The sequence below is a fragment of the Sturnira hondurensis genome, unplaced genomic scaffold (assembly GCF_014824575.4).
Source record: "Sturnira hondurensis isolate 20B ecotype Veracruz unplaced genomic scaffold, ASM1482457v3 Scaffold0008196, whole genome shotgun sequence".
Taxonomy (NCBI): domain Eukaryota; kingdom Metazoa; phylum Chordata; class Mammalia; order Chiroptera; family Phyllostomidae; genus Sturnira; species Sturnira hondurensis.
Window position 1 is genome coordinate 20,893,310 of NW_028080827.1, and position 22,537 is coordinate 20,915,846.

At 52.5% G+C, this 22,537-nt stretch overlaps 1 protein-coding gene across 3 annotated transcripts in view; it reads left to right on the forward strand.

Annotated features, from left to right (window-relative positions):
- CORO2B (coronin 2B) overlaps window positions 1–22,537 on the forward strand; it is a 121,533-nt gene that overhangs the window by 84,823 nt on the left and 14,173 nt on the right. For all 3 annotated transcript variants that reach the window (XM_037054225.1, XM_037054226.1, XM_037054227.1), the window contains exon 3: window positions 13,538–13,654. In XM_037054225.1, the coding sequence (XP_036910120.1) occupies window positions 13,538–13,654 (117 nt within the window). The remainder of the gene's footprint in view (window positions 1–13,537; window positions 13,655–22,537) is intronic.

Genomic DNA, 22,537 nt, shown 5'->3' on the forward strand with positions numbered 1-22,537 from the left:
CAACTGGGGAGTCAGAGGTTCTTTTATAAATCAGCAAAATCTTAGAGTCACGAGAGAAGGAAGAAACTTCCCCCTGCCCTTCTGCACGGCCCAGACCACGGGCTGCAAGTACAGTGTTGTTCTTAGCTCTGTGAGCCATCCTTTAATTGGGAAATAGAGCAGAAGGTAATCCAAAGAGGGCAGCCATGATGGCGAAAATGCTTCTAATCCAGCGTGAATTGGAGTGTTTGTACCCTCTTCCGCGTGCTCTGGAGTGCCCCTTTCAGCTTCCACGTTCTGCCTGGCCGTCAGCCCTTGTGAGGGTTTTGCGGTGACTGAGGGGAAACAAGCTTGTATTCATTCCCCTCCTCAGTCAGGTCAGCCTCCACGTGGGCCTGCAGATCTGTCCCGTCCTCTTCCCAGGGAAAGTGTAAGCTGCCGAGGGCAAGAATGGCACTTTCTAGATACAAGGAGGGTGGCCTTGTGTCTGGAAAGAATTGGGAACTTGGGAGGATGTGAAGTCCTAGGTTCTAGTTTCAGCTCTGCCACTTTTTTTGCTACATGACCTTGACCGAGTCAAGTACTGGTAAGTCTTTTGAGACTCAGTTCTCTCATCTCTAAAATTAGGGAAATAACACCTCCCCCAGGGGTGGTGGGGGGTAAGGAGCACAATTCTATGTGTGGTAAGACTCATGTAAGGTGTTTGTAAACATGTTTGTAAACCATAAAACCAAGGTCAGTAATAGAATAATACAATACACACACATAGCACTCCCAGCCCTTGCAGGATGGCTTTGAACTCTGCCTCTCCCCCTATGCGACCTTCAACAAGTCCTCTGTAAAATGAAGGTAACAGCAAGTGATGCATATTTAAAGTGCTTAGAAGGCACTAACACATAGTAGGCAGTCAGTTATGTCAGCCATTATCACATTTCCTGGGAGAGAATTCGTTCACTTAACTGATTTTTACTGAGCACCTACTATGTGCCAGGCACTGTTGGAAGCACTGCAGACCCAGAAGAGAACAGAGGAGACAAAAGTCTGGGCTTTATGGTGCCTACATTCTAGTGAGGGAGCTATAATTAAGTAAATCATTAGAATAATAGAAGGTAATTAATGTTAGGAAGAGAACTAAATTAGGGAAGGGGACAGGGGTGGGCAGTGGAAGGTGGATGCAACTTTAGACAGTGTGGTCAGGGAATATAATTGACTCACACTTGAAATAGATGTTCATTCTGATCTAATCTATTTGGTGCATGTGTGGCACTGGGGGGGTGGCTGACACGGCTCTGAGCCTTGGCACCTGTGGGTGAGGGCCATAGTTTGGGAGCCATTACGAGCTGGCTCTCTAAGGGAGGGCCCCGAATTCATGCCATACCTCCCTCTGGCACACTCTGGCCTTGGACTTCTTAGGCCCAATCTACTGAAGGTCATTGTCCTCAACTATCAGCACTGAGATAACAGAGGGTGAGGGGCTGCTGTAACAGCAAGGATAACTGCCACTCACTGAGCCCACTGAGTGCCAGACACCTCCACACACTGTCTCTGCTCCCCTGTGGGGCGGGGCAATGATTTCCAAAAAGCCGCAGAGGCAGGACTTGAACCTGGATCCATGGGACTCCCAGGCTGGGGCTGCGCTGCCACAGCACTGGCTCCCAGATACCTGCCAGTCTGGGCGCCTCTGAACCCCTGGGGGAGCACATCTAAAATGCTTATCTCCCAGAAATGCTGATTCAGTAGATTTGGAGGTGGCCCAAGATCTGTGTGCTTAGCGGCACCTTGGGGTTGCGGTCCCTGGGCCATCTGTCAGTGTCCCGCCCTCCTTGCTCCCAGCCCTCCCTGCAGGTCCCTCACATCCAACTGAACTCTGCTCACTGCTCACCCCAGTGACCTGAGTGGGGTCCCGGAGTCGGAAACCTTCAGAACCTCAGTGGTGGCCCAGCACAAACCCTATTGTACAGATGGGGTAAGTGAGGCCCAGACCAGGACAGGGTGACTCAGTGCTACACAGCAGGTGGTGTCACTGAGACCCTCCCCTTATCAGGTGTGGCTGAAGAGCAGGAGGTGGCTCTTCTAGGTAGGGCCAGGCAGGGAGGGATGACTAAGCTGTGGCCCAGTGGGGTGTGAGGGTTTGCTTGGAGAGGCGAAGATTATCTGGGAGAAGAACACACGGCTTCTGGGGGAAGAAAAGAAATAGCTGTTCTTGCCCCAGGCCTTGGTGACTGCGTGTTGGAAGGAGTAAGGCAGAGTGGCCCAGAGCTCCACGCGGCTCCACAGCACAGAGTGTGGGCTCTGGGGGACCAGGGAGCCCCACTTTTTGTGCAGATGGGAGTCCTCTCCACCCTCCTCACACAGAGCCCACAGAAGGTGGCCACAGGGCCATGGGTAACAATGGAAAGCGCAGCAGCTACTGACAGTGTCCCAGTGGTGGGCAGGTGGGGCAGCTGGAGCTGGGCTCAGAGGAGCTGCCCGCACTGCCTCCCACTGGGAGCCCCTGACATGAGGGCCTGTGTGCCCAGTCCCTGCCCCGCATCGCAGCGGCGACCCCCAGCACTCAGCACTGGCCAGGCCTGCCTCATCTCCCCTGTATCGTTTGAGAATTAGAATGGTCCCAGGTGACTGGGAAGCTAATGGATCTGACTAGAAGCCAGGTGACAGGCATGAGAGAGGTGTGGTCCCCTCCTGGCAGCCTGGCTGTAGGTGACAATGGGAGCCAGCCCTGCCCTGGAGCTCTGGAAGGGTCACCTGCTTCCCACCCATGTATCCACTCAGTAAATGTTACTGAGAGTCAGTCCACTGGGTGCCTGGTGTTGTGCTGGGTGTTGGGGATACAGTAGTGACCAAAACAGGCAGATTGTCACGAGCCAACATTGAAAGGAGGGGTTTCATCTCTAGGTGGTCAGCGTGAAACCCAGGGGGCCCTGCCAAGTGTTTGATGAGTGGATGAGGGGAGGTTGAGTTTCTGACCAAGACCCACCCTCAGTGCTACAGAGCCCCGATGTTTCACTGCTCAGCCGTGTGTTCGAACGGGCCGGCTGCACAAGGACAGGTAAGACGCGTCCATTCTCAGAGCGCTCGCTGTCAGGTGGTGGAGACAGAGCTGTGAGACCCTGAGCACAGCGCGGGGCCGGGGGATGGTGGGGAGCATGCAGAGCACAAGGGCAGAGGGGAGACACAAACCCTCATTTTGCAGATAATGATCACTAGTATTTGTGGAGTGATTACTTGGTGCCAGGCACTGTGCTGGGGGAGCTTCTGTTCATTGTCTCGTGAGGGAACTGCAGCCCAGGGAGGAAGGAGCTTGCTCATCACTCATTGGCGTGGGGAGAGCCAAACGAGATCCGGTTCCTAGAAACTTGCAGTGTGGTCTGTCCCTCCTCCCACCACCCTCCAGAGGACCAGCTGACCTCATTGGACACAGCAGGGGAAGGCTTGGGACCAGGTGGGCACCTAAGGATTGGGCTACTCACTTTCCATTTAAAGGGCATTTTCAAAGCCACCAAGGTCCCAAGGCCAGTGGTGTAGCCCTTTCTTTGACCTCTTAGAGGCCCTTGCTGGAGCGAGGCGGAAGGTTTGAGCCAGAGGTCTCCTGCCCTGCCCACAGATATCACAGCATCCGTGTGGGCAGGGACGGCCCAGGGCTCAGTCTCAGTAGTATCCAGGCAAGGAAGATGGTGCGCGTGGGCTATGCTGAGGCCGCATGCTCCTGACGGGTGCTGGGTCTCTCAGTGGATGGTCCCAGAGGCCAGGCAGACGAATGGCTCAGCCAGGGGAGTGCGGATGCCGCGATCTGATCCACTCCCACTGTCGACAAGAGCAGCGTGTGTGCAACTGGCAGCCTGTGGCTGGGGAACCATCTGATCTGAATACAGACTGGCATTGTGTTTGGGGCCAGAGAGCCTAGGAAGCATGTCTCATGCTTCTTTGGATTCACTTGTGTCCCTCACCCTCCCAGGAACCCCTCCATGATTATCTTAGTTCAGATGAAAGTGCTAATAATCTCTCGGGGAAGGTAACCAACACCCATGAAATAAAAAGCAAACAACAGGAGGCAGTGCTAAATTGGGAGCCAGGGCAGCGTCGCGGGTAGGTCCAGCCCAGCAAAGGAGGCCGAATACCAGGTGACTGACTGCTAAGCCTTTTGAACTGTGCAAGGCACAGCCTTGTAACTGTGCAGGGGAGCCCGGGTAGACCCACAATTTATGGCATCGTTGACTCAACACAGACTTAGTGAGAGCTGCCCTCATTCCAATCCCTGGGGTTATAGCTCGGAGCAAGACCGGCTCCACCCGCACGTAGCTGACGTTCCAGTTCAGAAGTCAGACAGAAGCTCGAGTCCTGGCATGGCCACTGTATTAATCGTCCTCACTGAGCTTTAGTTTCTTCATCTGTAAAATGGATGTAATGATAGGTGCTTCGAAAGGTGATTGTGGTAAATAATTGAAATGCCACTGGGTTTCAGGTCTGACACGTGGGAGGCCCTCTGTGAGTGATAGCGGGTGTCCGATCAGAGTGTGGGCTGTGGGGAGGGGACGGGCAATCACAATGCGAAAGACTGTGAGGGGACATCCCAGCTGGAGCGGGAGTCAGGGCGGCCTGAAGGTGGGCACGGCATGCCCGAGTCCCGGGGAGCAGGTCTTTCTGAGGGTGGGCGCCGCGGGGAAGGTGGAGACGGGGAAGAGAGGCTTCCGTGGGCCAGTGCAAGCACTTGATTTGGGGACCATATTTTCCCCAAACAAAGAATAGAACGTACACAAGCCGACAAAGAAGTTCTGTGTTTTTTCCAGATATGAGAAGCAGACTGAAAAAAAAAGTGTCATCATGAAAATATTGGGGTATAGGGAGATTGCCGTATTTTATTGGGACCTGAGACCTGACACTGGAACTTGGGTTTGTTTCTCGACAGTCTAAGAACAGTGACCTCAGTAGAGTTGAGCAAACTGTGTGGTCCTTAAAGGCCACGCAGGTAAGCTGGGTCTGGTGAGACAGGGACAAGGGAGCTGGCTCTGGCAGAATTCCTGGTTGCTAGCAAAAGAAGTCACCCTTAACCCTCCTGAGTGGACAGATGCAGGGGTCTGGGGGCAGTAGAGAACCAGGCTGGGACACACGTGAGCACGAAGCAGCTCCGGAGGGCCCAGAGCAAGAAGTTAAATCAGTCCTGGGCCTTCCTGGGTGGGGTGGTCTGATTGGCCAAGCCCAGTCTTGTGCCCTGGAGACGCATTGGTCAAGGTCACTGTCCACCTGGTCACATAGCCTGGTGGCAAGGACAAACTAGGAACCAGAGGTGACATCGTCCAGGCATCAGAGGTGTCAGAGGCAGAGTGTGGAGGTGTGTGTGGGTAGCTCTCTGGGTGGCACAGGCAGTGGGGTACGGGGCGGTGTCAAAGTAGGGCCAAGCAGGGGCCACCACAGCCCTGTTTCTCGATAAAGGAGTCTGGCTTTCAACGTCTAGCAGGAGGGAGCCACGGGAAACTCCGGAGCAGGGGCACATTGCAGCATGGCTGCACTCAGCAAATTAGGCAGGTGTGTGACATGGATCGGAGAGAGAGCTGACGAGAGCAGACACTGGAGGCAGGGAGACAAAGCAGCGGACCCCCAGGACAGTCCTGCGAGCTCCGGGGTACATACAGATCTCCCCCCAAAATAGATCTCTTAGCAGACTGCCTAACAGGCAGGAAACCCAGGAGGGTCCAGCTCTGGGTGAAACAGCTGATTGATTGGCTCCTGTCAATGAGTACACACGAGACCTGCAAGGAGAAATGGGCTGACTCCTTACCCCCAGCGCCCCCTTAGAAGGCTGTTGCTCATTAGATTAGCTGGCTGAAGAGAAAATGGCCCTGAAGTATAGGGTGTGCGACCAGCATTTTCTGTTTCAGACACAGGGAACGGAAGAGCAGAGTCCAAGGCCTGGGCAGAAGTGGCTGTGGAGAGGAGCTTGTGTGGGAGTGTGTGTATAACTGTGCGAGGTGTGTGCATGCATGTGTCTGCATGTGTGTTGGGGACAGTCACTGGCAAATCGGGCACACCCTGGGGTGGGAGCACCTGCCCTTTGGATGGAGGGCACACCATATTTAGGAACGTGAGATACCCCGTCACCCCTGCTGAGAAGGCCATGGGGGTGCCCGGAGCTCGGAACCTGCATGAGCCCTCTTGGCTCCCATTGCCAGCTGGGGCAGCCAGGGGCAAGTTCCCTCATGTATTGAGTCGCACCTTCCCTGGGCAATCATGAACTGAGACCTTGTAAGTGCAAGTGCTTTGAGCAGGGGGCAGGACCTCCTTCAGACCCCAGAGGCTGGGACTCCGAGGGCCTGGCCTTTGCCCCCAGTTGGCGGGGAGGACTATAGTGCCTATTTTGTAGTGGCTTACCCATTTAATACCAGCTTCCATCCAGAGGAGAGAAAGCAGAGAAGACTGTGAGCGTTCTGATCAGACGGTCTGGGATGCACGGGGTGGCTCATGGAGGAGGGAACTCAATGACCAGCGAGGCCTCCCCAAAATCATCTGCCGGCTGGCAGCTTGGGGTTCCATCATTAGGTCACCCATCTCCTGGGTTCGGCATTACCCATTACCCTGCGTCCTCCTGATGTGACTGTCGTTCTCCTCTTTGCTTTCTCTGTGGTTTCTGCAAACACGTCTGGATTAAGCGTGCAGTGGTGTTCTTTGATTTCTTACCTCTGCACCCACACTGGGCAACACTGAGGCAGGCAGCCGCTGAGCCTGTCTTAGAATGTGTGAGTGCTGCAGGGGCCTCTGGGGTAGGTAGTGGTTCCCAAGCTTTGCTGCCTGTTGGAATCACTGGCAGATCTTTAAAAAAATACTGATGCCTGGCCCCCATTCCCAGACCTTTTGATTAAATCGATACAGGGTACAACCAGAGCACTGGGATTTTTTACATTTGATCTTAGCCAAACAGCAAGGAAGCAATGGGGCACTGGGATTTTTTTTTTTTTAACTCCCCAGGTAGTTCCAAAATGTAGCAAAGTTTGGGAACCACTAGGGGGAAGGATGAGCCTGAGTGAGAAAGGAGGAGGGGAGGGAGAGTCTCCAAGAGCAAGTTCAAGGGGCACACAGAGTTGCCAGCCAGCCCCTTCTTAGAACCCCTCTTTCCCCACTAACTTATCAAGTGTCTCACCCACACCCTGAAATAGGAGGCAGCCTTGCCGAGGTGCCTCAGAGCCAGACAGCTCCAAGTGCAAATGCAGCTCCCCCATTCCCAGCAGCGTCACCTTTGGCAGGTCCCGTCCCAGAACTCAGTTTTCTCATCCAGAAAAAGGGTTGCTATAGGAGGGTTAAAAGGGTTTTGTGACATTAGGTGAGGTTGTTAAAAGAATTAAATAAAATGATGTATATAAGTTGCTTAGCACAAGGCCTCTTTATGAGTGCTTGTCTAATTGTCTGTTATTACAGTGATTCTGTTTTTCATTGTTATCATTAGCACTGCCATCCTGCATCTTTCTGACAACAGACTTGGTGGATGTCTGTTCTGCCCTGATACAGCAGAAGCAAAGCCCCCTGGTTGCAGGGGCGCCTTGCTTCATACAGTAAGAAGGGCAGCCATCCAGCAGAAAGGGCATTAGCCCAGGGTCTGAGACTCTGGGAAGCCCAGAGAGGCCAGGGTCATATTCAAGGTCATTCAGCTGGTGAGGTGGGTGTGGAACTGTGTCTAGAAACCCTACCTCCTGTTCAGAGTCTGTTCTTTCTGCCTTGCTAAGCTGATTCCCCAGGTAAGAAAACATTTTGCTTCTGTGTACAAAATTCAGCTTTGCAGAGACGCAGGATTCTAGAAAGCTGAAGCTGCAATGCAGGTTGTTTTGAAAACAGCTCATCTTCAGTCAGTTCACTGGGTTCAGATAAAGCCTGAACTGAGGCCCACAGCACCCGCCGCTCCCCTGGGCAGCCTGCAGGGTGAACCGCCCCAGCGACCTTCCCAAGGGGGGCCTGGCCTTGGCTGTCCCTGTGCACACATACACACACCACACTCTCACAAGGCACACGCACATGCTGAGGCACCGCTTTCAATTAGTTATATAATTGTATTCAATTTAAAGGCTCTTCTTTCCCCGCCCAAACTGTTCTTGTGGTAACGAGGGAGGAGAGAAGCCTGCATGAGCAAACACACGAACGCTCCACAAACTCCCGAAACATGGAGATCTGATAGGCTCCAGCCTGCGCCTCATTTCTTTAAAACCTATTTGACCAAATCAGAGAGGACTATTTTTCAGTCAAAGCCATGGGGGGTGGGGGGGGAGGTGTATGTGTTAAATGACATCTATCTTGCTAATAAAAGCTTTAAGTGTTCATTGTGGAAGAATTGAAAAGCACAAATACCCACCGAGCAGGGATTGCCATAACTAACAGTTTGATGTCTCTTCTTAACTGTGTGTGTTTTTAACAGGTAGACATCATGTTACATATAAACTCGATCTGACGGTTTCACTCCCCAGTGGATCTTAAGCAAGTCCTATGTCATTACATGGTCGGTGAAAATACGATTTTAAATGCACTTGCAAGGTTCCATTATATTGGTGTGCTGTAACTCATTTTGGTGGCGCCCCATCGTTGGGCATTTTAGAAATTGTTCCCTATTATAAATAAGACAGCAGTGGATGTCTCAGTGTGTTTCTCTGTTGATTTCTCTGGGATAAATCCCCAAAGCAGAATCATTGGTCAAAGCCTACGACCCTTTTAAAAGTCTCTGAGAACCTGTCAAATGGACCTGTGGCAGGTTACACATCACTTCACACCCCTGCCCACACTGTAGAGAGGCATGTCCTGCCCCTTCCAACTCTGTCTTTGTGCATTTGAAATACAGTCTAATCCCCAGCACTGGGCTCCTCCCTAAGATGCAACAGCTGACCTTGAAGGTCTGTCCCTTCAAGGGACCAGATTTGTCCTTTTTGTTTAGGGTGGGGGGATTTGTCCCATGAGGCCTTTAGGATGTGGCCCACCAGCAGTGTGAAGAGCTCCCTGGTGATGAGAGATGCCACACCACGGGATCCCCGACCTCACCCCTGCAGCAAGGACTCCGCCACGGCTCTGCTGAGGCTGAAGCTCTGGGGTTTAAGGACCAGGTGGCAGATGAGACCCAGGACCCCTGAGAACCCAACCACTGGGACAGTTCTGTGAGCTGACCATCTAAACAGTGATTCTAAGTTATGAAACAGTGAAAAACCTTGACTCCACTCATTAAATCTCTCTTTTCTCAGCTGTAAGGTAGGGTTAGGAAGATTAAATTTGACTATATTAATATAATAAAGTAACAGTAGCCATTAGTGTTGGTGTGACCCGTGGTATGTGCACAAGTATGAGAAGGTAGCATTGTGGAGCAGTGAAGAACCAGGTCTAGTTTGGTCTCTAGTCACACCGCCACACAAACCGAAGCAGAACTCAAAGGCGTTGGAGGGGGGAAGGTTCTGGGAGAGGATTGTTCACATTTTTCTCCATCTTTTTTTTTCTGGATTGTCCATATTTTTAAAAAATTCAAACCAAGCTTCCTTTAGAACACCTGGTAGGTACACTTTACTTCTTTGCTCTTTAATTTTTCCGTCTCGCAGAGTAACGATTACACAGGGTTCATAAAGTCTAACAGGATGGCAAGGCCCAAAGCACCGCAAGTGATGTGCTGGAGTCCACTTGCACAGGCTTGTGAGAGCCTGTTGGTAAAATTTTAGGAGTTTTGCAAGCTGGTTGTTAAATACTGCCATTATTAAGCATTAAATTATGCAAATTTTAATTAAATAATTTCTATTAAAAACAGAGGTACTTCATATTAAAGTCAGTACATTCTAATTATTTTACTACCGTTTGCGCTCTTGAAATTATTTGCATCTATCACGCACTCGACCTCTGGTAGGAGGGGGCTCCGCAACCACAGATGTGACCAATGATCTGAAGTGTTTGGAAAACTGTTACGTTGCTGCTGACGTGAACTGTGTAGTTAGGTTTGTGGTGGTTGCATCTGTACGGAACATGTGCAGACTTTTTCTTGTCTTTATTCCCTAAACAATGCAGTATAACAACTATTTATGTGGCATTATGTCTTATGAGGTATTATAAGTAAGTAATCTAGAGCTGATTTAAAGTAGACAGGAGGATGTGGGTGCATTATAAGCAAGAACCACGCCACTTTGTATTAGGCACTTGCACACACATCTGTGGATTTTGGTATCCACAGGGGTCCTGGACCCAATTCCCCACAGATACTAAAGGACGACTGTATCTATAAGGCCGAAATATTATATAACGTGCTACTGTGAGTCTCTTCTAACTCTGCTTTTGGTGATATCGCCCCACAAGTTGGAATTAGCCGCAGCGGGACTATTTACACCACTCGAGTGGGCAAATGCTACAAACCGGGCCTCTTTCCTACTGGGGAGCCGGTGGGCAAACATCTACCAGCACCCCGCGACCTCTGCCCTCCACCCCATCCCACTTCGCCGCACCTCTCATTTTGCACTGCCTAAAGGTGGCTGCTTCTGTTGCTTTTAGCTGGTTTTCTTTTTGTACTTATCCTCGTATTTCTTAATCCCCTGCTTTTATGGCCACATCTCGATTTTTTAGACATTATCTATTGCCTTCCCATTATGGAAGGTGTGGATCTGGCTGTCTTCCAATGCCGTCTCCCTCAACACACACACACACACACGCTCACTCCCCTGCCTCTGTCCTCCTAGCATATTAACACACAACTCGTTTAAATAAATATTTGGGACTTCCATTATTATAACTATGTAAATATTGTACAAATCACCATGCATTATGATTGCATTAGCTTTCTTACGCAACTTTTTCTCCTGGAATTAATCATTGTATTTTTAATTCGCTTGCTTTCTCTGTAGAACACTGGTTTTCAAACTTTTCTTCCTAGCAATATAACTTGCTTTTCTAGCAGAGTTTTATGTGAAATCCTACTATGTAAAACAGGAAAGCCAGAGCTGCCAGGGCTGCCACACAGAGCCACGCAGGCTGTTCACTACAGAACTCTAGGGGCCCTTCACGTGAACAACGGCATGATTGAGTCATGATGGTTATAATCACCTGCCCCATTGGGGGGTGCAGCCATTGTACAAAGAGAGGTCCACCCAGACACGCACACTACATCAGGATTATTCTGTTTTCAAAAGACTTCCTCCCTTCCCAACACAGGGCTCTGACCTCTCCCCACTCTGAATAGGTTCCAGGGATGTTGCTCCACTGGTCCCTCCAGCGCATCACCCACAGGCTGCTGGCCAGAGCTGCTGTTAGCTGATGGCCCCCTATTGGCTGATTCAGTGCCCCTCAGATTTGCCTGGCCTGGGCTGAGTGCCAAAAGCTCAATGCAAACAGCTTTGCTCAGGGATCATTCCAATGCAGCCTCTGGGATCCAATGTCCGAAATGGCTCTGTCAGAGAGTGAGTGAGCTGTAGAGGCAGAGAGTGCAGGGCCCGTCTGCCTAGGGCCATCAGAGCTGGAGGAGGGGAGCTGGCCAGCCATGGGCAGTGGGGTTCAAAAAGCTCAGCCTTGACCATCTCCCCTAGGTAAGAGTCTGCATTTCACTTGCAGATGGGTCATCTTGGGCTTGTTGCTTAACCTTTCTGGGCCTTGATTTCCTCCTGCCAAATTCACAGGGTTGTCATAGAAGTTAAAGAAGGTAAGGCTCGACCCTCGTAAATCCCAGGGCTGCGTGTGGCTCAGTCTCTGCTCGAAGTCTCACCTAAAGAAACATAATTTAACAGTGTGAAAGTAATTGGAAAGACGTTCCAATTTGAACTGCATCCCTCGTATCATGTCAGAGGGGATCCCATTCTTAACTGTTACCCATCGTCCCCAGATCCTTTCCCTCCATTCTCTAATTCCCCCGTGATGTCCGGCACCAGTAAAGCTTTCTGGAGTGCAGCCCCTCAGGCTTCCCTCCCACCCCTCGCCGCTCTTCCTCTCTCTGCCTCCTACCTCACCCACCACCCCACTGCCGTCTCCTCCTAGGGCTCTTTTCTCTCCGTCCCTCCTGTCATTGCTGGGTCACCAAAAACTAAATAAATAAAAAATAAAGGAATTGAGCTGACAGAGATGCAGGCAGGAAGTGGGGGTGGGGTGCAGAGAGGTGACAGCCGGACCCACTCTGGTGAAGCAGAGGGCACCGTGGCTGGGCCGAGGCAGAAACTGGTTCTCTGCCTCGTTTTCCAGTCCAGGCACCTAAAGGAGGGTGAGGTGTGACCTGCCTAAGGTACCTCTGACCACCTAACCACTGTTAGCAGAGGGGCAGTGATTAGAAGAACTCTCTCCTTGTCCTCCAACCCCCAAAAGCTAGTATTAGAAAGGCAGAGACACAGTTTCTGCCTACAGTTTTCCTTCCCTGCCCTGCCCCCTTTTATAGCCACCCAGCATGGACCTACCCTTCCTGTATCCTCCGCCGCCACATCCCATGTTCCATCTTTTGTGGTCTCTACTCTCCTCATAGGATGTCTTTCGGGTCATGTACTGAGCACCTACTATGTGCCAGGCTTGGGAAGAGCTGGAGGTTCAGAGACAAGGAAAACATCGCCCTGTCCTCAGTTGCTCACAAATAGAAACAGACCGCAATTCTATGCAATGATGTTATGATGGAGAGAAACCTAGGACGCTGTGAGTGCACAGAGGAGGAGCTCTTAACCCACTGAGAAAAATCAAGGAAGACTTCCTAGAGGAGGCGTCCTCTAACCTGTGAAGTAATAATAACTACTATCATATATTGAGCAATCTTTATGATGATACTCTCCACACTCAATGTTTTGCTAAGCACATTAGCTCATTTAATCTTTACAACAATGCTGAGAGGTGGGTGTTGCTATCTACATTTCAGAAGTGAAGAAACCAAGGCTAAGAGAAATTCATTGACTTCACCCAGCCCATGTAGCTGAAAGGAGGCAGAGCTGTGATTCAGACTCAGGCCTGTGTGACTCCAAGGACTATGATTTTAACCACAGGGCCCCGTGTGCAGGAGTTGGAGGTGTACACGGGGCCCTGTGTACAGGTGTTGGAGGTGTACACTGAACAAGCCTGCCATATCTGGGGGTAGCACTGTTAACATTGCAGGCAGAATACTTTATGTATACAACGGTGTTCAGGTGAATGCTGAGGCTCGGGCCTCTGCATGGACTCCTGGAGCCGCAGGAAGGGTCTCCTCCTGATCCAGGCCTGACGCAGCACCCCTCCTGGGCGCAGCAGGGAGTGTGGGCACTGGGGACAATGTGTACCCACCCCTCGTGTCTGGGTGCACGCTCTGCCAGGGCAGCCACCTTTGGTCATTCAGGTGGACAGCAACATCTTAACTTCAAACGTTTTCACTTGAAGAAGAGGCCCCTTTTGCTAATTTGCACAAAGGTGTCATGTGGACCAGCAATTCCTCCCTCCCGTCCCTCCCCCCCACCCTGCCTCCATTGCCATACAGTGCTGGGGAGGACACAGACACAGAGCGCTCTGGCCCAGCCTGGTGCAGGAACTCAGAGACGAATGGGACATTTCAGAAGCTCCGAATAAGGGCTCTCCTTTCAGGGCCAGCCCAGGGCCGTCAAACTAATGCCCTTCTCTCTCTTCCCGGCAGACAGGCAGGATTGAACCCAACTACCCCAAGGTCTGCGGTCACCAAGGGAACGTGCTGGACATCAAGTGGAACCCCTTCATTGACAACATCATTGCCTCATGCTCGGAGGACACGTCGGTGAGCAGGAGGGAGGTCCCGAGGAGGGTGGGCCACTGGGACACCTCCCTGCTTCTGTTAGGCCTTCCTCTTTAAAGCCTTCCTCCCTCTCCCTTCTTTGCCCCTCGTCTGACCCAGGATGGGGAGTTAGGAAAAGGGCTGATTGACAGGTCTTGTGCCGTTAGAGTGCTTTTGTTTGGAGGTGTTCTTTTATAGGTGGGAAATCAGAACACAAGGATTAAATATGTGATCCAGCGCGTATGTGTGGTTTGAAGAGGAGAAGGGCAGGAGGGAGAATATGGACCAGGAGGAAGGGGACAGGGAAGGAAACGGGTGGGCCGTGCGGAAAAGAGTCCTGTTTCTGCAGGCTGGGCATGGCACGCGTACTGTCTGGCTTTGTCCCCTGGGAGGAGGAGGGATGACTGGATGAGGGCGAAAGGACAGGTGGGTGAGTGGAAAGATAAGTTTGTGAGAGAATGAATGTAGCCCAGCTAATTGGTTACCCAAAGAAAGAGAGTTACAGTACATAGTCCCCACTGGTTAGTAAAGGTGGGGTGGGGAGCCCAACCGGCATAGTACCTGTTACAGGGGAGTAGCAGGCCAGGGGCTGAGAGAGTGGAACGAGCTTGACCAGCTCCGGAAGGTCAAAGCCCTAAGTCAACCCAAGAGGGTCCCTGAGAGCGGCAGCAGCAGGAACAGGGCTCACGTGAGCAGAGGATCAAGAATTGGTGGTGACATGGCCATTAGGTTCAGTTACTTTGTTCAACTAAATGGGGACAGTGACCTGGGGTCAGAGCACAGGAAGGCCAGAGGATGGACACGAGGTGATAGAGCCCAGGACAGGTCTGGAAGCCCAGGAGGAAGGAGGTCACTGGTTGCTTCCTGGGTGGGGAAGGAGGCAGCTGGAGCTGGTGGGGGCTGGAGAGGTCCGTGGTGAGTGCGGGCTCACGGGGAGAGAGGGTAGCAGGTGATGCTGCCCATCCCCCTCTTCCAAACACAGGGAGGCCAAGGGGTGCTGGCAACCGCAGCTGCACCTCAGGCCTGCCAAGGTGCTCAGTGACTCTCACCATCCATCAGGGAGCAGACCCCTGAAACTCGGGGCTGCCTTGTCCCGGGCTCCTTCACCCTGTCTGAGCTGGACACTGGCACACAGCTAGCCCCCGTGGCCACCCTGTGAGCCAGGCGCTGCCACCCCAAAATGAGGGTTGGAGGCAGGTCACACAACCAGGAAGCTGAGCAAGGCTCGTGGTTCCCAACCCTTCCTGCTCTACGAAGTCTCAGCGTGACATGAATCCAGAGTCCTGAGGGAGCCTCAGGCCCCTCCGGGCGGCTCCTGTCTCCTGGGGAGCCAGCTGGGAAAGAGAAGAGCAGGGTCCAGCTTGCGATGGGGAGGAACAGGCTGGGCCAGGGCTCTCCGGGTCATCGGCCATCCTGGCTCCACCTCAGGTGAAAACTTCTGCCTGAGTCAGGGCGAGGGTGGCAGGGGTCACTGGTGCCGATAGCCCTTCCCTGTTCTCGCTCAGCATGTTACTTCACCTGAGAATCAGGTACCTCCTGCTCCAGGACCCCAGCTAATGAACCACACATCTGTGCCGTGTGCTCAGGAAGAGCACAAGCCCCAGGCCTGGCCACACGAGCCAAGTGCTCCTTCCCACAGTGCGCCCGCCATGCTCCTGGATGCTGGGCTTCAGAGCAGGTTGGCCATGAAATGCAACTCCCCTGGGAGTGAGTCTCAGCTTCACTCTTCACCAGCTGGGTGACCAAGGGCATGCTGCTCACCGTCCCTGAGCCTCACTTTTGCTCACCTTTGTATTAGTGATGATAACAGTACATCCCTCTGTCAGTTGCTATGAGGACGAAAGGAAGTCTCTGCTAGTCTTAGCCCTGCCCTGGAAGCTCCCTCAGCGGAGGGGCAGCATCATACCTCATTCACTGAAAGGCAGTGCAGAATGAAGCCACCACAGCCACTGAAGGTCAGGCAGGGCTGTGTGCCCAGGCAGGAGAGAACAATTAATTTTGACCAAGATGCAGGCAGGACAGAGTCAGGGAGAGAAACCTGGGCCCTGGGGAAGCAGGACTTCATTGGCAAAGGGTAGAAGGATGCCCAGGGAGAGGGCAAAGGCACAGGCCTGAAGGGAGTGTGTCTTAGTCGGCCTGGGCCAGTATGACAGCATGCAACAGACTGGCTGTCCTAAGAACAGCAGATATGTATTGCTCCCAGTTCCGGAGGCTGGGAAGTTGGAGGTCAGGGTGCCAGCATGGTCAGGTGCTTACTGTGTCCTCACACTGTGGACGGGGCCAGGGAGCTCTCTAGAGTCTCTTTCATAAGGCACAAATCCCACTCCTGAGGGCCCCACTCTCGTGACCTAGTCACCCTGCAAAGGCCTCAGCTCCTGCTTACATCACCTTTGGGGGTTAGGATTTTAGCATTTGAATTTGGGGGCAACATGAACATTCAGACCATAGAAGAGTGTGTGTGTGGAAAGTGGAGGTATCTGGTGTGGCTGGAGTGCTAGGGAGGTGGCCAGGGAGGGGAGTGGGCGGGAGAGGGAGAAAAGGGAGGCTGGGAGCAGAGAGAGAAGGCTTGGGATGCCAGGGAGCGCAGCTGCACTTTGAAGTGAGGCCTGTGTGTCTCATGCCCTGTGAACATGAGCCGGGACACCAGGCGGGCTGTGTGTGGGAGTCACCGCATGCTCTGGGAGGCGGCGGTGGGGCGGGGAGCAGGGGTGGGAATTAGTGGGGCTGAGGGGTCAGGACTGGCTTTGTGGGGGAGCAGGGCCCAAGCCAGCTGGACAAGTGCTGGAATGTGGCTCCACAGAGAGAAGGGGAGCCCCCAGGGGAGGGGGTGAAGAGTAGAGGCACCGGGTTTGGGGGCACAGGGAGGGGGGTGGCTGGCCCAGGCTCTGATCCATAGAGAAGGAGATTAAGTCTCCAGACCAGAGAGGAATTGAGCTCTTGCTCTGGTGGCCAGCCCAGCTGCCCCAGAAGCAGCAGCTCTGAGTCCTTCTTTGTCCCACGGGCCTCTGTCCCTCCCCAACCTCAGGGCTAAGGATTTGGGCCAGGAGCCAATAGGCCCCTAAGGCTGGAGCCTAGCCCCTCCTGGAGAGAAACACACTGAGGCCCCGGGGGCAGCACCTCACCCCAGGTCACACAGGGAGTCTGTGTCCCAGGCAGGGCTGTAACCCAGTTCTCCCGACTCCCAGCCAGTGTGCTGAGCACCTCACCAACAGCTGCAGCTTTACACACGAGGAAACTGAGGCTCAGCGTCATGGAGGGCTCAGATCCATCAAACGCTCAGTACTTACACCTGGCATTCTCTCTGCGCAAAGCCCCCGTGGGGTGCCTGGACCAGGTCCCGGGAGGGTGCAATGCACAGGCGGTGAGGCCTGCAGCTCCTGGGGCTGGAGGAGGAGGCCAGTCCATCTGCCAGGGCAAGTGCCTGGAGGGCAGGCCTCGGAGAAAACCTGCCCTGACCCACTCTAGCCCAAATGGTCATCTTACTACACATCAGAAATGACACCCAGAACCAGGGGTAAGAGGTCCATCAGCAAGCCTACTGTGTGCCAGGCACTGTGATACATACTGTGGCAGGGGAGGGAACCGGCCTGAGGGGGCCCAGAGAGAAGCTGCTCACAGTGGGTCTGCCTGTGCACCCACTCCCTCTCCCCACCCCCCCGCCCCCCACCCTCGTGCTCTACTTGTCTCAAAACATTCCGAGGACACTGAAGGGATCTAGCAAGCCTCCCCTGCCACCCCTCAGTGCCTTTCCCACATCCCCCATCCTTCCAAAATCTCTAGTGAAATCCACCCCTCCTGCCCCTGGGGATCAGTGTCCCCTCCCCCAGACTGGGGGAAGATCCCTAGGAGTCTAACCCGCCCTCCTGGACCCCGTGGGACACACCCAGGCCCATTCCCAAGGGCTCCTGTCAGGAGGGAGGGGTGGGGGCTGTAACTCTCTGGCATCTGGCAGAATCCAGTTCTTTCTGCTGCTGGGTGATGTCACCTATTGTTGAAGGGCTGTGCTTTTTATAGCTTCTGCCGCAGCTCCGGAGGGCGGCTGGCAGGCGGCAGGGAAGGGCGCTATGGGTTTCCAAGCCTCCTGCTCTCAGCACTTCTGCAGCCGCAGAGGGAGAGCTTGCTCTTTCTTTTCTTTCTCTCTCTCTCTCTCTCTTTCTTTCCCTCCCTCCCTCCCTCCCTCCCTCCCTCCCTCCCTCCCTCCCTCCCTTCCTTCCTTCCTCTCTCTCTCTTCCTTCCTTTCTTTCTTTTTCTCTCTTTCTTTCTCTCTTTCTTTCTTTCTTTTTCTTTCTTTCTTTCTTTTCCTCTGTTCCTTCCTTCCTTCCCCTCTCTCTCTTTCTTTCTTTCTCTTTCTTATTTTTTTATTTTACTGTTGTTCTATTATAGCTGTCCCAGTTTTACCCCATTGCTCTCCCCTGCCCCGCCCACCCCTGACCTCCCTCAGTCAGTCCCCACCCTGTTGTCCTTGACCATGGGTCCTTTAGACAGGTTCCTAGACTAGACCCTTCTGTTCCTTAAGGTGGGAGAGAAGGGAGAGTTTTGGGACATCCCGAGGAGAGGAGGGAGTGTTCTCAGGAGAGTGAAGGAGGAGGGAGAGGGAGGCAGGCCCCTCTCCCTGGTGGGCCCAGCTCAGCACCTTTCCTTTGCCCTCTATCCCGGTGCTCCTCCCCAGCGGCTGCCCTCAGCCACCTCATCTCACCCCACCCTCCTCAGAGATGATTCGCTGGGGGAGGGATGGGGCTCCGCCAGGGGCAGCCAGAAGCCACCTGCCACCCTGCCTCCCTGGGGCCAGGGAGCCTCCTAGAATAGATGAGCAGGACAGACCATGCCCTACCCAGGTTGTCAGATCCCAGCCAGGGGAGAAGGAAGGGATCGAGCAAGGGCAGGGATGCAGAAGAGAGGCACAGGGTGGTTTGCCTGATTCCAAGCCTGTGTTGGAGTCTCGGCTCCTCTCTTCCTGGCTGTGCCACATGGGGCATGTTTCCCAACCTCTCTGTGCCTTATTTCCTTTTCTATGTAAATAAGAGGAATCATAATGAAAATAATAACAATGATAACAATAATAGTAGCAATAATAACAGAGAGAGGTAGCACAGATCCTCCACGTGTCTGGCTCCACATTTACCATTTCATTTAAACCCCCAGCAGCCACCTCATGAGACCGTCAGCAGTAGACGCTCAGTCGCCCTTCCTTCTGGACACTCAGGTGGCCTCTCGCACCTCCCTGGGTTTGAAGTGGTTTGTTTCTCACTTTGGGAAACAGTTAGGTGGTCAGAAGATACCAACATGAGGGTAGACTTTGAGATTCTATCTGATGAGTGATGACAAAGTGACTTGTTTAGATCAGTTTCTAGTAAGAAACAGAATAATTGGCAAGAAATGAGGGGAGGGGAGAGTCCCAGGAGCCTCCTGACTCTGGGAAAGACCCTCACAGTTCTCTCTTCTCCTTGTAGAAGACATGAGCATTGCCGTGACCGTGGACCCAGGCATTGTATCCACAGAGGGGTGGGATGGAAATCCTCGGGCCGACCTCTGTGCCATGTAGTGTAGCCACATCAGATGCTTCCAGAGGGCAGAACCCATACTGTATACTTTCCTGTTTCCCCCCACACTGCTCCAAATAGAGTGCTTTTAATAAGTAAGGACTAAGTAGTTGGAGTGCTAAGTATCTATGTCTTCTCCCAGCTACGTAGGACCCGGGCGCACCTCAGCTTCTTCTCTGGGCTGCTGTACCACAGACACAGGCAGTGGGCGCTATTTGCTGTAGCTGCGTGACAAGCAGTCCCCCGACACTGCGTGCTCTTGCCTGCAGGAACGATGTCGTCAGAGGCCCTGAGGAGGCCTCGCCAGACGAGGGCCCTCCTTCCCAGCAGCCCTGGCCCTCAATTTGTCAAAAGCAGAGAGAGGCCCGACTAGACACCTTCATAATCACATCATAATTTTAAAAAGGGGACGTATGTGCTGTATTCTGTAAAATGGAGACCAACTTTATACCATACACATTGACTATACAGGGTTTGGCCAAGTGCACATGAAAAATATAAATCGCATCTCAAATTTGACCTATATAAATCTCTTATATGATTTTTAATATTAAGCAAAGTACTACTAAGTGCATAATAATCTACTTGGTAGGACACATATTGTATCTTCACTTAGTCTTCATAGCAACTATAACTATAGGTATAATTATTCTCACAGATGAGAAGACTGAGGCTGACAGAGGCTAAGTGACTTGGCTGAAGTCTCACAGCCAATAAGTTCAGAGCCTGGATATTTTAAAAATATGAATTGTGTTAATTTCCATGGTTTTTAAAAGATATTTTTATTTATTTTTAGACAGAGGGGAAGTTGGGAAGAAAGGGAGTGAGAGAAACATCAATGTATGGTTGCCTCTCATGCGCCCCCTACTGGGAACCTGGCTGGCAACCCAGGCATGTGCCCTAACTGGGAGTTGAACAAGCAACCCTTTGGTTCTCAGGCTGCAGCTCAATCCACTGAGCCACCCCAGCCAGGGCTCAGAGCCTGGATTTCAGTGGAACTTGTCAGACCACAAAGCGCTCTCTGCCAGCCAGCGTCTCCCTCCTCCGAGTGCAGAGACACTGGTTTTGCAGCTCAGTTAACAGTCCTTATCAGCTGCCTTGCCTTAGCCTGGTCTGCAGGAGTTTGCTGTCTCCCTTACAAGACTGGGAGCTACTTGAAACCAAGAACCACACCCTGAGATCTAAAGTGTGTGACACAGGGCAGGACTGAGCATATTTTGTTGGATGACTGTAACTGAGGTAAACAGGGCTCTGACCCACGGACCTAGGAACGGACGGTGTCAGGCACAGCTGGCTTGCTAGAGAGAATGTTTCTGCCACTTTCCCCCTCCCATTCCTTTCAGAAATCCGGTTTGGCAGACCCTGCTGGGTTTCCTGTTCAATTGAAGTAAGCTCCCAGAGCAACTTCTGGGCAGACCCACCGTGTTCCTCCCACACCCATCCATTCTTTTCCTCCAGCAAATTCCTTGAATACTAAGGGATTGGAATTCCTTTTCCAGCTCTTAAACCTGCTGTGAACTTCAGGTCCTCCTCTTAGCTCCTAGAGCACGTGACGCCAACTTTTTGCTGAGTGGTGGATCGAACAGCGTTAGTCTCTTCCCCCAGAGATACATTCAATGATGTCAACAGCAGGACAGTTTGGAAGATCAACGCCCACAGACTCAATGTGTGCATGGAAAACCAGGGCCCTGGGGGCAGGGGTGGGGAGTGGCTGATACCAAACGGGGATAAGGAACCTCTTTCCCTGCTGTGGGACGTTTTTCATCAGGGTCCCCCAGCCCTACCTGGGACACTACTCCAGCAGTTATTGGTGAAAACAGCCCGTGGCTTCTCCCTTGCAGCCCTTTATGCCACAGGATGTGGACCCAGTCTGGGGCTGAGCCTGGGTGTGGACAAGACCTGCCCTACCTGCCCTCTTGGCAAAGCCAGTTGGTTTCTAGCCAGAGCTGTCTCCCAAACCAAGGCTCAGACTCATGAGGCCTCTGAGCCCAGTTTACTCTAACTCATGCACCTTCAAAAGGTACACACATCTCAACTCATCATCTAGATGAGGAGCGTGACCCTCAGGGAGCTTAACTGGCTTGTCCAAGGTCATCCAACCAGTCAGTGGGATTACAGCCTGGGTGGACCCTCACTTCACAGCTTCCCTGTGTCTCTACCTTAACCTGGCATGTGACGAAATCCAGGGACACCTCTGTTAGCTGGTTAGCTGGCTGCTCAGGAATTAGGCTGTTCTGGGAAAGGAATTTTTGTGAGATTCCACCCAAGAAGCATTCTTTTGAGCCCCAGTGACCAGGTGGGACACACTTGGCCTCTGGCCTCCTCTGCCAGCTGCCAGCCTGCCGCACAGGAGCCAGGCTGACCAACCTGCGGTCTCCCCTACACTGTGCCTGAACCCACATACACGGATCATTTTCCTGTCTCCCTGCCCTTACCCACAGCCCAACCCGTTTTTTGTAATTGATGTGAGAGAAGGAAAGAAACATTGACTTTTATTTTCCACTTATATATGCATTCATTGGTTGATTCCTATATGTGCCTTGACTGGGGATTGAACCCACAACCTTACCATAAGGGGACGACACGCCAACCAACTGACCTACAGGGCCAGGGCCAACCTGTCTTTTCAAACCTGGGTTGACATCCCCTTCTTTAACCCTGCTTCTTTCCAACCCTCCCACCCATCACCTGCAAGACAGGATTCAAGTGCCCCACTCTACACCCTGGTGGGTGCTCTAGTGCATCAGACCTACTATCCGCTGCTCAAGGGCAGGCACAGGGCAAGCTTAGCACCCATCCTGTTGGCCGACAAGGGCCTGGTTCATGAGAGGCAGGTGTGGAAGTAATGAGGCTCAACTCTCTTTCAAAGATCTTCTTCAAAGACCAGAGAGCACCCTCCTGCCTCAGTCTGACTGACCTTGTGTCCATGTCCGCCGTCCTGAAGAGGCAGCGTGAGGTGTCCACAGACAGGATCCTCTCCCCCGAATGCCTCCACACTGGCCATCATTCTACCGCTTACAGTCTCATCCCCTTGAGTCTGAAAGCTTCTCAAGCTTCCCAACTGCAAACAACAGTGGGGGGGTGGGGAGGGAGACTTGTATTTCTAAGAATCAAAGAAATGCAAATCCAAACAACAATGAGGTGGCACTTTTGATCCAATGGGCAAAAACCCAGTTTTGAAAATACAATTTTAGAGGCACAAGTAAAGAAGCAGAGTCTGTTGGAGAAAACTGGAACAGTTTGGGGACCAATTTTCCAGTAACTACAACAAAACACTTCTAAGCATTAGTCCTGCAGAAACGCTCACAGCCATGCACAGACTTGTAATCCAGGGCTGTCGTGGGAG